At 39.8% G+C, this 15,980-nt stretch overlaps 1 protein-coding gene across 7 annotated transcripts in view; it reads right to left on the bottom strand.

Moving 5' to 3' along the window:
• Nucleotides 1-15,980, bottom strand: part of TRPM1 (transient receptor potential cation channel subfamily M member 1) — a 105,539-nt gene that overhangs the window by 32,485 nt on the left and 57,074 nt on the right. For all 7 annotated transcript variants that reach the window (XM_017737581.1, XM_017737575.1, XM_017737559.1 and 4 more), the window contains 6 exons: nt 6,551-6,630; nt 5,620-5,815; nt 5,135-5,348; nt 4,295-4,419; nt 3,443-3,614; nt 843-1,017 (listed from right to left, as the gene is read on the bottom strand). In XM_017737581.1, the coding sequence (XP_017593070.1) occupies nt 843-1,017; nt 3,443-3,614; nt 4,295-4,419; nt 5,135-5,348; nt 5,620-5,815; nt 6,551-6,630 (962 nt within the window). The remainder of the gene's footprint in view (nt 1-842; nt 1,018-3,442; nt 3,615-4,294; nt 4,420-5,134; nt 5,349-5,619; nt 5,816-6,550; nt 6,631-15,980) is intronic.

Genomic DNA, 15,980 nt, shown 5'->3' with positions numbered 1-15,980 from the left:
CCTGATAAGCTCTTTCAATTGCCTATGAGCTGATAGGAAGAATGAATAAGAAAGACAAAAAAAAAAAGAGCAAAGTTTGATCTAAACTAAGGAACCTTGTTAGACAGAAAGGAAAAGAAAGTTGCTGAATCATAAATACTGTTGGTGCAATTGAATATGTGCTATGTCTAAACACCAACAAAATCCAGCATAAGAGCTGCTCTCCTAATTCAGCAAGTAACATCCACACTGCTTGCAACACTACTTGTCTGCTTAGTATTTAATCCAAGCTAAGCTTCAACTTCAGTCAAGTAAACAGGCTCTACCTTCAGCACAAGACAGGTATGCCATACCCTAATTAGGACAACATACTAGGTGGTTGCCTGTAAGGCAAAAGCAAAACAGTGAAGGAAGCCCAACATTTCCTCAGCTGGTCTGGCACTCTGGGACAATGAAGTTCATTCACACAACACAGCAGAATCAGGCAGCACAGATTTTGCAAATCCATGCACTAATTAACCTCAGCCTTGGCCTGAGGAAAAGAGTTACTCCTGGGAACTTGTCCTTGCTTCTACCATGCCCAACCCCACACCAAGTATAGTGCAGCAAACCCTGATGGAGCTTGTACAACAGTGTGCTGACTGAGAAGGAAGCTCATTTCGAAGGACCATCCCATGCATTCAAAGTGGCAACAACTTCTATTCATTAACTCCAGGGCTGATATCAAACAGGCAACAAAAGCTGACTGACAGCAGAATGCCTCTGTTAGCAGCATTTTGTCCTTGATGGTTTTTTTAAATGAAGCTGTATGAAAGCAAAGCATATATTCCTACACAGCTTTGGTGATGATCTTGAAACCTTACCCTCCTTCTTCTGAATACTTGTGTGCAAATGACAGAATGTCAGATGCTCGCCCGCTGCCATCACAGATCACAACTGGGAGAGGGGGTTCTTCCTGCAGACACTCCAAGACAATGGAGATCACATTGGGACCTCCTTCCACTATGAGCCCAACTACAGGAACACCTTGCCCCAGTCCTGCAAAAAACAGAAGGACAGAAACAAGGAAAAAAAGAAGCGTCATTCAAATATAGCTTAAGAAATTGAAATAAGTGGATGTGATTTCTGTGTCAGAGCATCACTTCAAACCAGAGCCCTTATGAAAAATGATGGCCATTTCAAGGCCAATGTGAGGAAAAACATCCATAAGCTGTTTCATGGCCCCAAAAGGAAAAGAGTAAGATGTCTCTCTGCCCTTGCTTTTACATCAGCTCCATACTGATAACTCATCCACTCAGTGTTGGTGGATGCTTGTAATTTCTCTTGACAGACACCAGGTACAGATAAAGCAGCTAACATGGCTGTCCTGTTGCTTCATCAGCTTCACTGTTACTCAGATGGCTCCCAGCTACTGCCTTTGATGCTTTAACTCTTCATGGGTTACCTATGGGAAGTCTTCAATAAGGTGACATACCTATGCTTATTCCTAAGATAAAAAATTGAATTAGCGTTTTTATCATGAGGCTGAAATGGTTGGCCGATGGAAGAGACGACAGCTGAGCATCCCTTTGCTGTCCCTGCCTCACTGTGATCTCCAGGCATAGGATGACAAAGGGAAGCCCACAGGTCACATGGTCTCAGTAGCCTTGGTCACAAGAAACTTGGGGAAATGAAGGACAAAACATTACCTGAATGCTGACTAATTCCACTATCATAAGCAATTGAATTCACTTCTTAATCTGTGAAATGACCAGCACTTTATAAAGATGCACTTTTTTTGTTTGGCTGAGAACACGTTCGTATTTTCAACCTTGATTCCTCTCTGAAGAACAGGAACACCATGCACAGTAACAGTAGAAGCTTCCTGATTTCCTCCTGCCAGTACACCCCGGCTCTGATAAGGAGGAGTCACAGAGCATGGGCCGGCCTGTGTGTCCATGAAATCTTTAGTGATTCCTCCTGAGATTTCCAGCAGAGGTGCCTGTGCTTGGAGTGATTAAAAAGAAACAAAACAACTCCCTGTATGTTGTTACTAGCAGGTGTGCTGCAGCCCTTCACACAACAGGTTTCTCTGTGTATTTCCAGCTTTGCCCTTCTCATGACAACATCAAACACTACCTAAATTGGAGTCAATATCCCCAAGCCCCAGTGGTATTACAAGAAATGACAGAGAACAACTTGTCTCTGGGCCCTGAATTCCTGATCTTCCAAGCCAATGCTCCCTTTTACAGCCTCACAGCTCTGCCAGCACTTCTGCAGAAGACAAAGATGACAAAAGCAGGCTAAGGTGAGCTGTTTCCGTCTGTGGGCAGCAGTACCTGGCAGTGCCTCTGTGCTCAAAGGCAAGGGGCAGCATTTTCCTGAGCTATTTCTTAGGCTCACCATTGGCAGAGGGAAGTACTTAGAGACTTCCCAGAACATTTGGATAACCCATGGCTGATCTCTAATTGTGCCTTTTAGCTTTACCTGGCACTCTTGATTTTTCTGCTCTACGCGTAAGAGCACTTAGACCCTATTAGAAACTTTTGTGGAGTTCAACGCAATTGCCATTCTGGATGTTTGTTTTCTCTTATTTTCACAGGCCTACACAGTTTACAGAGGCACCTGTAAGAGGTAAGAAAGGCAACTGGTAGAACTGATGTCAATTCTCCAGTATCTCTTAACTGAAGTGTGAATTCAAAGAATATTAACATTTTTTGGGACCATTTTTAATGAGGGTTGTGAGGATATTTTAAAATAATTTGTATTTTTTTATTTCACCTTTTAAAATTTTTTTTTTGCACATCAATGAAAATATGTCTTTTAAAAGAATTTTTTTCTAAGTAACAATGTTTGAGAAAATTATTTTAGTGAGGCCATAATAACCATAAGCATTTTTAAAACTGGGCAAAACTCTAAATATGAAAGCATTAAGGTGAAATTGTCTTGATTGTCACTAAAAATCAAAATGCCTGAAAAGTTTGTCAGGAAGATCAAAGAATTTTGAGTGTGATATTTCAAATGAAACAAATCCATATACAAAAGAGAAAATAAAATGCTCATGTGAACATTCAGAATCAGAAATCACTGGGCTGCATAGGATTCCTGTAAACAGGAACTGTAAAAAATCCCCTCATTCTGTGTATTTACTGATGCTTATGAATTCTAGCCTAGAAGTGCAAAAATTCTTTGCGTTTCCCTCAGATTCTCACTGCTTTGAAGCTTCTCCTCACTACTATTTGTCAACTTTTCTTCATCCCTTTATGCAATTCTTACTCCATGCTTTTTCTGCCCTGTTCGATGTGGGCTCTTTCACCACTTATCAGACAGCTCATGTTCTAGTTCAGTCACACAGTCCTGATCACATTTCCACTGGAAAGAGCTGGAAGAAGCCTTTAATTTCCATACTTTTAAGTATTTCAAGCCCTCCTTCCCTCCATTCCTTGAAGATGTTATGTTTACAATTTGCCCCACTCGTACTTACGTGTGTTAATTTTCTGGAGGGAAATGTGTTTTTCCAACTGACGCCGTAACTTTACTTCAGCTCCATATTTACCTAATGTGCCGTTGTCCGCCAGGATGAAGTGGGTGTGGGAACTGTTGAGCACGGAGAGCTTACTTAGAGGGTTTGACATTGTTTGGTAAACTCGTGTTACCTGTGTGTCAAGAGGAGAGATGCATCTGGATTAGAACTAAGAATCAAATGGGAAAATGCTGCACACCACCCAACAGAGGCACACTCAGAGTCTTCTGAGGAAGCAACCCAAGCAAACCTTTATAACCAAAACCAGAGAACTAGAAACAGAGCTTGCTTTTACATTCCAAATCTGAACTCCTGACAGCACTGTTTTCTTTGGAGGATGACAGTGACACTGTGCACTCCCCTGCATGTTCCCCTAAGCTCATTAATGTGCTCTCCTTGTTCATACACTGTATTGTTACATAATCCTCTTAGTGCATTAGAAAATACATTCTCATTTGGAGTTCCTAGTAATTCATATGCCACTCCAGAGTACCCATCTATAATAAATGCCAGCCTTGCACACATAAAGGCCCTTATGTGATTTATAGAAGTCTCAATGTGCCACACTGAAGTTACGACACAAAACTGTCACCACAGAGAGGTCTTTACTAACGAAAGCAATGGAAACCTCATTAGCTCCATATTTACTTTGAGGTCATAAAAGACAATCTGAGAAATATACTCAAACAACAGCTTTTTTCAAGAAATTGTTAAATTTCACCTTCTAGGCATGCTTTAGAGATGGAAAAAAAATAATACTTCAGAAATATTAACAGTGTATTTTGTTACACAGCTGTTTCCTTAAACACTTACATCTTTTCCTATTAGATCTTCCTTGTTTTCTACAATGCCCCACGGTGCAATTCCTATGGCACATATTCGTCCTCTGGATTTGGAAGAATGATCTTTCAGGGCATCTCCCACATGACGAATGACACCTATAGTTACAATTAATTTAATTCATTTTTGGCACTTTAGATTGATCACTAAACAACAGAATTTTCTTCTTGCCTCTCACAGAGATACTGGGCTGCTTTCACTACTAAACTGGTATCTCTACAGTAGAACATGCAATGCAGACAAAACCATGGTTTTATTTTGTAATGGTTGTGAGTAAATCCTATTACCTTCTCACAACATTGTGCTGAATTCAGTGAAGTCTGTGAAAGACTTACCCAGTTACTAACTTGACACAGTGTAATCTGTACCCTTGTCCATCTCGACGTATGTTGTTCAGTGGACACAAACCATGACATCAGGAAATACACTTTCAGTAATAGAAAGATCTTTGTACAAAAAAACCCCACAAGAAGCTAAAGCTTGGCAAATATGGAGTTGGAAACTTCTTAATTACAAGGATAACCAAGCACTAAAAAAAGTGTTTTAGAACTAGTGGTAGATTCCTTGCTACTGAAAGCAAGGCTGAAATTTGTTTTCAGGGGAAACACCAAGTAATGCAAATCAATACTGACCCAGGAAAATCTTATGGTCTGGGCTGGGTAGGAGATTAACACAAATGATTACAGTGCTCCTTTTTTGGTCTAGTGGGTAATGACTCATTCATGTAGACTTAAGTCCTCTGCCTGTGGGAAAGATTAGTGAATGAACATCACTGAATTCTTAAGTAAACTAAAAGTGATGGCAATTGCTTACCTGTACTAACACCACCAGTGAAAATCCAAGCTCCTGTGGTCATGGCAGCCTTTATCAGACCTTTTCCAAACACTTGCTTTAATTTAGGCTGCATTTCAAAGTTCTGGAGGCCTCCATGGACAGATATTAAGAGTTTGGGCAGTTCCAGTTGCCAGTCTTTCACCATGAGATGCAGCAGAGAATCTGGTTTAGTGTCATATGATACACGGATGTACTGCAAAGAGCAATGTGTAATGTTACCATTCAACCTGCTCTGTAAATTGTCTGAGCAAAGAATGGTTATTGTTTGCCTTTCATTCTGAAGAGAGAGTTCTACCACTTTCAAACAAATCTACGTTTGGATTTCTTCAGAAGAGAGGAAAAACAGAAAGAGAATTTTTGCAATAGTTTGAATTGCTATTACTTTTACTGCTAAGATAACTCAAGAGTCTGTTGAGCTAACACACCAGATGAACAAATACCTTAGAGCACCCTATGCCCCTTACCATGGCCTTATTTGAATGTCCTCCTCCCTGGAATTCCAGGTTTCCATAGGCATCAGTTGGGTATGCTTGGGTGTGTTTACTAACAGACCATTTCTCTGGCTGAGCTTCCACTTGCTTTGTTTCTTCTCCATTTTTATTAGCTGTTATACTTGGAGGAGGTGGAATATGTTGGTTAATGAGCTGGCCACAGCAGCACCTGTAAGTTAAAATTTGAAGTGACTTTGATAACAGTATCTTCAATAAAAAAAAGATAAATCAGAAATTAGGTTTTCAACTGCCCACACCTTGCTGTACATGAATCATAGACACACCTCTCACATATGCATATATGTCAGAATTAACAGCCCTTAGGTGTTTCTTAACACACAAAGATAAAAAAAACCACTTCACTTGTATTATGCACTGGAAAGCTGTTCTAGGTAAAAGCACAGGCAGGGAGGAAGAACGTAGAACAGGAGCACTGACCACCTGTTTCTTACTTAGAAGTGACAGGTTGTATGCGACATTAACTGCTCTGTTATCCACACAAGCTGGACCACAATATGCAGCTAGCCCATGGAGTTATATACTAATATTTGGACTAAGAAATCAAATCCCCCTATCTGCTATTGTTATTGGTAGTATCATACCAACTGTGAAGGATGGCGCCACTTCATTGCACCCTTGCATTCAGAATTCAGTAGGAATTTATTACAGTTTGCAAAGCTAGGAACTAACAACTCACTGCCTCTCTGCTCTCAGCCTTCTCATCTCTGTGTGACCTGTCCCATGGCTCTGTGCAGATTTGAGTGCAAGCATGACCTGTGCTTTTGTTCCCGTCATCTGCCTTTAGGGGCAGTGACTAAACTGGGTTTCACACATCTAAACGCAAATCAAGTTCAGTTTCTCTGGTATTAAGCTTTTCTGTTGAAACAAAAATGTCAGATGTTACCTGGTAACATCTTTGTTGTTGGCAATTACATAGATGCATTCTCTTTTAGAAAAGGTCTTCTCTATCCAAGCCTTCTGGCCCTTAAAAGAGAGAAAAAGAAAAAAAAAGAAATGTACTGATACATTTCTGTGTGGCAGATACAGTAACATTCACCTTCTCTTTTCAGCTACTAAATTCATTCACATGACTTTTAAATACCAGATATATCTACTCATGAAGTGATGTAAATTTTCTATGACTTGGATAAAATTCAAACCTCGAATGTGTGTAAAAGCCCTTATATAGAAAGATAATGGTTTTGAAGTTTCAAGGTCTACCAAAAAATGCACCTGCTCCTTTCCATGGCAGTAAACAGTAAAAGGACACAAACTAGTACAGAAAATCAGCATAAGTAGTGAAATAAATAGATAATAGTATTTACTCCAAATAACGCTTTAATATTATTCTTTGTATGCAGAAAGTGCTCCCCAATAACTTTCCCTTCATAATTAACAATCCTCTCAAATAATTTTTTCCTGTTGTAAATCAAGTTCCAGTCTTTCCTACTGCATCTTACTCTGAACGAGATGTGTCTCGGAAGGAGGCATTTTTAAACTGAAAGACCATGTGACAGAAAAAGCACAAACTCTTTGGGTATCTGTGAAACAGGAGGAAGAAAATGACCTTCAAATTGTGTTGGCCTATTATACAGCTTGCAAACCAATTTTAAAAAGTGAATTCAACGAGTCTTTTAATTTTAAAGAAATGAAAAATGTTAAAAACCACTCACAATTTGATGACACCGATACCTTTGCCTTGCTGATAAAAGTTGCCTCTTCTGAGTTTGAATTATGAAACAGTCTTTTCAAGTAGCAAGCAAATGTTGTACGTTTTGCTTTAGTTTCTGCTATGGAAGTGAAATTAAATTTTTGCAGACACAGAAGCTAAAAATGACACAAGAACTTTCAGGCTGACTTAAAAAAAGGGAAAGGGACTTTTCCTAGAGAAAGAACTAAAAACCTTGCTGATTTTGACCTAAGAAAGTCAACTGCAGGTGCCCATCAGCCTGTCTAGCAGCAGCTTAGAGACCGGCCAAGCTCCCTGAGTGCTGCACAGGCTACAGCATGATGAACAGAGGGTTTCATAGTTCATCTTTCTCATGTGAGGCAAGAGCTGTCTCTGAAGCTCCTTTGTTTGTTGACTTGTTAGTTCCTGTTTGGCTTCTTCATTTCCCCCCCTATGTCTAAAATAATAGAGGACTACTTGAAGTTCCATCATTGCAAGTAACTGCAAGTAAGCTGCCAAACCAAGCTTCTCCTGCATTAAAAAGGTGGCCATAAGCGCCCAGGTACGCAAACATTCACCTCCCTCAGGTGCCTCTGAACCAGTCTGGGCAATCAGTGTTCTGGGAGATCCTGCAGTTCTGCTCTCCACTCTCATCTCGATGATTTACCAAGGCAGAACCATCTCATGTCATTTTAGAAGGAGTTGTTTGGGATCTTGTACAGCACAACAGTGATGAAGAGCTAAGAACTCATAGACAAAACTTCAACTTTAGCTTACAACTTTACAGCTTTCTGAATGACAAGGCATGTATCTCAGGCTTTTAGCACAAAGAGCTTGATCATGTAGCAAAATATGGAAAATATTATGGAAATAAAATAAGGAAAAAGCATTAAATTTAATATCGAAAGGGTGTGTCTTGGTCAGCTTTTCTGTCTTGACTCCGCAGATTCCTTCTTCAAATGAAACTTAAAAGCCTTTCTTCCAAAAATATTTGAAAGGTTATTTTCATGAACCTTCTGGCAAGACTTTTACAAGACGACAAATTTTAGCAATAGTATTATTTGAAATGGAATGCCTTTGTTCTATAGCATCAGAGTCCAGTTCTAGAAAAGTCCAGAGAAAACATTCCGAACAGAGAGACCCATGAGGCTCTGTGGTATGTGAAGGTGGGTGATTAAATCAAAGAAATGCCATTTACCTGCTCAGAACAAGATTTTGCTAATTCACAGGTATTCAGGCAGTTCAAAATATTCAGAGACTCAAAACCAGTCCATTTGATTGGAATTAGAGTAGTTTTTCAAAATTAATCCAAAACCACACAGCGTACAAATTCATTGCTGTTTTACAACTATGTCCAGTGTTGTTACTTCTCAAATATATCCTATTAGTTTATGAACTTTAACATTATAAAAGGACCTTAACAGGAACCTGTTTCAGAGCTTACATAATTTCTGTACTTTAAAATTATAAATTCAAATTTTTAATTAATTTAGGTTTTATTATTTTATATATTCTAAACATATTCACTTTTCCCCTCTGATTTAAACTTCCAACTGCTGTGTGGTCTCTGATAACTCCTTGACTAAGCGACACAAAAGCCCAAATCAATCCCACGGTGCAGGAAACACTCTTCAAAACAAAAACCGTAACAAATGCTGCACACTTAACTGTTCTGTAGGGAATACTGGAAAATGCAACCTAGAAACATCAAATCAATTTGGATTGTTACACCATGACAGTGAATACTGCTTTACCTTATTCCTTGCAGCTTACCAAAGCACAGAATTTCTTTTGCTGTTTTGACCAAGTAAAAATAGTTAATTAACTGCTGGGTTTAGTCACAGACTTAGTATCTGTGTTTGGAAGGAGGCTTTTGCATCTTGGTATCTAAAATGAGCTCTACAAACAGCTGAACTCTCAGCTGTCCAGTTGCTCTTAAAACTCCTCTCATAGGAGGTCTATTATCTACTGCTATGTTGGAAAAAACCTTCGATACTCACCCCTAGAACCCTGTTAGGAACCAGTCGCTGCAGGCACTACAGAGGGACAGCACATTATGCTCTACTGGCTTATTTTTCTGTGCTAATGAGAGGAAGGCAAAAGCAGGCACTACAGACTGGGGAAATAAAAACCTCAGCACATTTGGTCAGCCTTTGAAGTTTCACTGCTTTTGTCTGTTTAATCTGCTTAACCAAAGCTTCATTATAATCCAGTGCAAATACTTGAGCAGAAACATTAACTGTCAGAAAATGGGCACCTTCTCCCCTTACTTTTTACAGATTCTGTACATTTCTCTCTCTGGACTGAAATGCTCTTGGTCTTTCAAGGAAAGATGTAAGTACACATACTGTCTCTTGTGAGTTTGGAAAAAAAACCCCACTTTTTAGCAGCCTTGGAATGGATGAATTGTTAAAAGCCTAAGATGTATCAGCTACAATTTTCAGACCAACAGCCAGTGGGTTTCTATACACAGTGTTTTCCATACACCTCTTAAGAAAATTTAGAAAAAGCAGATCCCAACTTGTAGATAATAGTGAAGTTCAAACTTGCTTGTTACTGCAAATCCTGAATGTACTAATTAGAAGTTAGTTTTGATAAAAACATATTTCAGATATTTAGTGGTATATTTGTTCTGCTCCATGTAAACTGGCAACAGATCTCCTAGATTATGATAAAAACAAAACCAAGCCACTGCTAATTCTTGTACTTCAGCCTAGAAATCAATATGTTGCTGACAAACAGCATGAATTAATACTGGCTTTATATTATTCCACTATATGGTTTTGCTAGTTGTCTTTAGCATTAAAAAAGTATCCTCCTGCAGAAATGACAGGAAATCAGTATATCTGGTTTGTAAATCACAGGGTAACAAAATCAAGACCCTAAACCACTAGTCACCTTGCTAATATAAGCACTAATAAACACAAGAACTAGTTCTACAAAGACCAATTGTCCTTTGACTATTGCAAACGAATGACACTATTTTCTGAGGAAGAAGCATGTCTAGGGCTGCAGCAACTGAAGAGAATTTTCTCTCACTCCCACACATGGACGGTATCAGTTTTTTACTAAATTAACATTAAATTTTACATATTTCACTTCATATATAACCAACCATTCAACGAACAAGTATTGGACCTGAATTTCAGGCTGTATCAAATAAAACCTGCAGTCCTGTTTCACTGCAGCTTTATGCAAGAGCAACAGGTGGGCTATGGACCAATAAATACATCTTTGGTGAAACTCCAAGGTGGGAATCCACACAGGAGAGGAAAGCCACTGGAAATGTCATGCTACAAACTCTTACGTGACATTGTGTCACCAGAAGCTGTGAATTTAAGTAAGGATATACTGCTGCAGGACAGCACAGTATTTAGTGATTGTGATAAGCATAATGAGCAGCAAAGGAAGTGAAAGAATTTGGGGAGTGAAAGGGGGGCAGAGATGAGTCAGTGGTGTCATTGGAGTACATCCAAAGCCCATGCTCAAGCAGGTCTAAAAGCAGTAGTGAGCTCTCTGAACTCCCATGACCCCCAGAGTGCTGCTCCATGAAGAGGGAATTGTGTCCTTGCTGGATGGCTTGGCCTGCTTGACTTGGAGACAGGATAGGACGGGGCTTTGGCCTCACCTTGTAACTGCAGAGTCTCCGCTGTCACACAGCTCAGAGGCACCTGGGGCCTGAGGAAAGAGCACATATTCCACAGCTGCTGCACTCCAGAGAGGCTTTGCCTGGACCAGGCACAGCTGGTCAGCAGGCAAGCAGGCATGTGAACAGCAGGTGCCTAGAGCATGGACAGGGATTGGACACGGCAGACAGTGCCCGGCGCACAAATGGACTGAGGGAGTAGGCAGGGGACCAAGCAGATGTATGTCATGCATAATACAGGGTTTGACAGAGCTGTTCAGGCTAAATCAAGCACAGAATAAGACAAAAATTGATCTGGCTGGGCAGCAGAGCTTACATCTGTGGACTAATATAAATTACTTTGACAAACATGCTGTTAAGATGTGGATTGATTGCTGTCATTTATGGAAACATTCATCTGTAGCCCTAGTACCACCATCTGACCAACTTTTCAGGTAATCCTCCTATGGCCTGCAGTATGCTGCAAAAAAGTTGGTATCACCAGGGAAATCAAATCTCAGCTGTGCTGCCCAATTATGAAATTAGTATGCTCTGCAGAATTAAACTGGGATATTTATGCTAGATTTGAGCACAGGGATGAGATAGTGAGAGAGGGGGAAGTAATCTGGATGTGGAATGAAATTCATATCAAAAGCATGTGCACTCCTGTGCACATGTAAGAGTAACAGTTGAGTGAAAAAAGAAATCGTTGTATCAGCAGAATCTGTTATCTGGAACTTTAACCCTGACATGAGAACAATTTCTATTTTGCGCTGCTTTTAAATGCAACATCCCAATTACACTATCCATCATCCTTCTTCACTTTGAAGGAACAGTTTTCCAAGTGCCCTACTAATTAACTTTTCAGGTGATTAGTTCTACCTAGAAATAAATGACTGTCCTAATAACAGGGTCTTGCTTGGAGAAAAATCCTCCAAACTATGTGATGCGTGTTAATAGCCAATTCCGTAGCCACTCACAAACTGGTGAGATTTTACTGAAAAATTGTCCATTTTGATGTAAGTACAGGGCATAAAACCATAATGCTATTTTAAATTTGTGTTATGCTACAAAGAAGCCAGAGCCATGAACAATGTCCCCAACTACAGAACACAGCAACAAGTCTATGAATCTACTAAATTTCCAAAACTCTCATTTGCATGAGCTCTATCAAAAAGCTATTTGTACAACCAAGACTAGCTTTAGTAATTACTGGAATATGAAGTACCAAACAGCACCCAGTAGAAGGAGGATCTCTTATCTTTTTTTGCTAATAAGTAGAGCATCAAGACGGGACTTGAAACAGTTTTAAGATTCTTTCAAATAAAACACTATTTGCTTGAGACAATTCTTATCCTTAGTGATAGAGAGAGTTCTATCAAATTTTATATGTAATCTCAAGACAGTCATCCCACTGCGTTTTCCATATTGTTCAGTTTGAACCCATGCTCTTGTAGCAACTTTGTCAGGGAACCACTTGCTCTGTGGTAGAGACTAACGCACACCAGGCAGGATGGTGGTGACTGTAAGCAACGCAAGCAATGTTGCTATTTCAAACCGAGGCCAGAAACACCTCCTGCTGCTGGTGCGCAAACCAGTAAACGGTGCTACACTGCACAGAGAGCTGTAATGAGCTTTCATGGCTTCATTACGCTCTGTGTTCCTGAGGAGGCACAGCAAACATCTGCTGCAACAAGAAAATTACTCCATTTTCTCTCCATGTTCATTAACTGAGGGACACAGTCTGCAAAGTGTGCAAGTAAGAAGTAACAAGCTCTCTTTTCAAATATGTTTCTGCTGCATCTCTGAGAGATACACAGCACTTCTCCAGAGGCTTTGCAACGTGAAAAACAGCTACAGCCTCAATACCACAGCAGACTAGCTCGCTACAAAATGGTGGAGACCCCCAGCTCCAGCACAAAGACCATGGAGGCACAGGAGCAAAGTGTGTTGGATGAGCTCATGTCCTATAGAGAAGCAGGCACAGCTGCCTGGGCACAGCCCAGCACTAATGCAACTATACAGCTAATGAAACTATAATAAGGCAACCTAAAGAACCATTTGGAGTGTACTGCAGCAGAGCCTGGCTCAGTGCTTGCCTGGGGAGAACACACCTCACGTAGTTTTGCAATACACAATTTTTCTGTGTGGCGTACAGAAAGAAACTCACTGACAACCTTACATACCACAGCTACCACATTTTAAGGAAGCAAAAAGAATTCCTGCAATAGTTTGTTCCTTCCTTTACTGTACCAAATTTCAGGGAAGACATGTTAACAATAATGTTAATCTCCATTTGTTACTTATTCCAATTCTGTTAATACCTTGCCAAACCCTCCTCTTGCTTTTAGCCCTTCTGTTCTGGATGCTTGGGAGATGGGGAACACAAACACCAAACTGTACTGAGCCTCTGCACTTTTCTCCCCAAAGAACCTTCAGCCTGTAGACACTCCATAGGCCAGTTTTACTCCCAGATCTTACATACAAACCAAGACACTAAGATGGGAAGTGGTGAGCAACTTTACCTATGTATAGTGGAGTCCTATCTGCCTGCAAGTGACCATCCTCACGAGGTCTGATACAGCAGAACGGATGAGCAGGCAGAGACGGTAAGCAGCCTCTGACATTATACTAGCCAAAGTAGCCTGGTAATTTCTAGTTTCTTCTGTAACATAATTTGTTCGTAATTCTTATTTAAAGATTTAAGATGACCCTGGTATCTAGTTCTGACAAGGCTCAGGAATGCTTTTTGTACTGTAACTATTATCTGTCTCGGCTAATGTAAAGACTCTGCTAGATAATGGTTTTAAAGGAAGTCAGGGTGCTCCCAGATTATTTGCATGTGGGCTATTTCTCTTCAATTATTCTAAATTATGAGGCCTTAGTACAGGCCATTCTGACCTGAAATATAAAACTGCTATTATAATGAAAACCCCTGGGATTCAACACCCTCAACAGCAAACCTTCCTTTGTGCAATTCATCAACACTTATGAAATCATGATCAACATGACAAGGTACTTCCCTCAATACAAAATTAATCCTAGGAATAGTTCTTACTAAAACTACCCACATGTTTAATTTTCCTGGTTACTTGTGGTTTAGAAAATTGTGTCAATAGATGTTAATCATGACTGCAGAAAAGATTAGCCTGCACTTAGTGCTGCAGATGCAACATAACATTAATTTGGACTAGAATATTGCCTCCATCAGAGAGATCTGGGCCATTCAAGCCCACATTATTAAGAATAATGACTATTACAGTAAAAATAATAAATATGTGCTTGCTGTTTGGAAAAGGGGCTAAAAGCATAAGCACATCTTTGATATAGGAGATTACAAGTTCCTAGTTCAGAGAAAACTATACAACTTCTGGCACATCAGCAAAACATGCTTATTTTTCATACATGACATAATAGTATGGTTTGAGACCTTTTTCTTCAGGAAACAGGGCAAAACATGAATGTAAAACTTCTGAGGAAAATGACCACGTGTTGCATGGAATATTACTCATCTATGAGAATTTGTTCTAAGTGCACAGTTGTAATTAGTGCTACTTGAAGTGCAAAGCACACTGAACAGCTGGGCTTGAAGAATTTATTACACTGACATTTTCAAACCGGGGTGACAAAAAGCCAGTACTTAAGGCATACTGAGATGCACATTAATAAAACACACTTCAAAATTGCTACAAAGTAGCATTTCTATAATCACAATATAAAGAATATATGCATATCTCAGAAGTCTCTAAATTCTGGAGATGCTGAACAAATACATATTTTGAGAAAAGATACCATAAACATTTAGTTCTCTCTTCTGCAAACTGTAAATAGGCACATTTTTTGCAAATATGTATGCAATACACTAGTTAGACAACCTGTCCCTGAAGAAATTAACAATAGTTTGCAGCACACAGAGTTTTCCTACAGCAAGATTCTTCAGGTAGAATTCTGTTCAGGAGTTTGAGCTGTTGAAAATTTGCAACTTTCTATGGCTAATTTCACACTCAGTAGAGCAATTTTTTTCTGGGCATTAGCTAAGACCAAACACCTTTCCTAGAATATGCCACAATCAGACGCATTTTATTCCCTGCTGCTTTCTGTCATTTTCAAAAAAGAATTTCCAGCTATTTAAACTCTTGGGCTGCAGGGTTTGCACAAAATTACTTCTGATAACATTTCAGAAACTCTTATAAAAGCATTGGAATTCAAGGTTTAAATTATTTCCTGCAGACTCTAAATACTTATGCTTAAAATACTGCATTATGTACACTGGAGAGTTGCCAACATTCATTGGAAACTTCCTGAAAACCTGAATATTTCAGGGCTGAAAAGGGTGAGGGCAATGGGAGATTTCAGAGTTTACAGATAAAACAGTTTTCAGAAAATTTGGTCAGTCTTTTCAGTCCTTATGCATCTAAAACCCCTGTAGAGGTGAGTGAACAGAATTAACAGGTGTCATAGAACAGAAAACAGTATGTCCAGTGATGGTCCTGAACTTCTTTATCATGTTGTGCAGCACATTGTTCCTTCTCTTTAAAATGCTGGCCACAGTCGACCCATGATTTGAATTAAAGTGATAGCAGGGAAAAACTATAATAAAGATTTCCATTTTCTGGATATAATCCATTATCAAAAAATGGAAAAGAAAATGTTTAAAGCCTGAATTAGAGGAGCTAAAAGGAGACTCGAACAGGCCAGAACTGTTTCCATGGCTGTCTCTGGCTCAGCAGGGGAACACAGGGAACGCCCTCCTGGAGCTGCTGTTCCGCTGGTAGGTGCCTGCTCAGGGCCCCAGCAGGACCACAGCAAAGGGCAGGAAGGACACAACAGTGGATGGGAGCTTCTTTGGAGCTGCAATTCAAAGAGCTGGGGTAACAAGGGCCAAACCTGAGCTTCCTTGGCTCCTCAATCTCTTTAAAGATTGGTATGTGAATACTCAAAGATCACAGGTAGGCTGGGGCTCAGTGAGACCTCTCACCTCACAGCCCAATAAGCTTTATGGCAGGGGGGGACTTCTTTTAAATAACAACACACACACAC

The sequence above is a fragment of the Corvus brachyrhynchos genome, unplaced genomic scaffold (genome assembly GCF_000691975.1).
Source record: "Corvus brachyrhynchos isolate BGI_N302 unplaced genomic scaffold, ASM69197v1 scaffold200, whole genome shotgun sequence".
Taxonomy (NCBI): domain Eukaryota; kingdom Metazoa; phylum Chordata; class Aves; order Passeriformes; family Corvidae; genus Corvus; species Corvus brachyrhynchos.
This window is presented reverse-complemented; position numbering and strand designations above follow the sequence as displayed.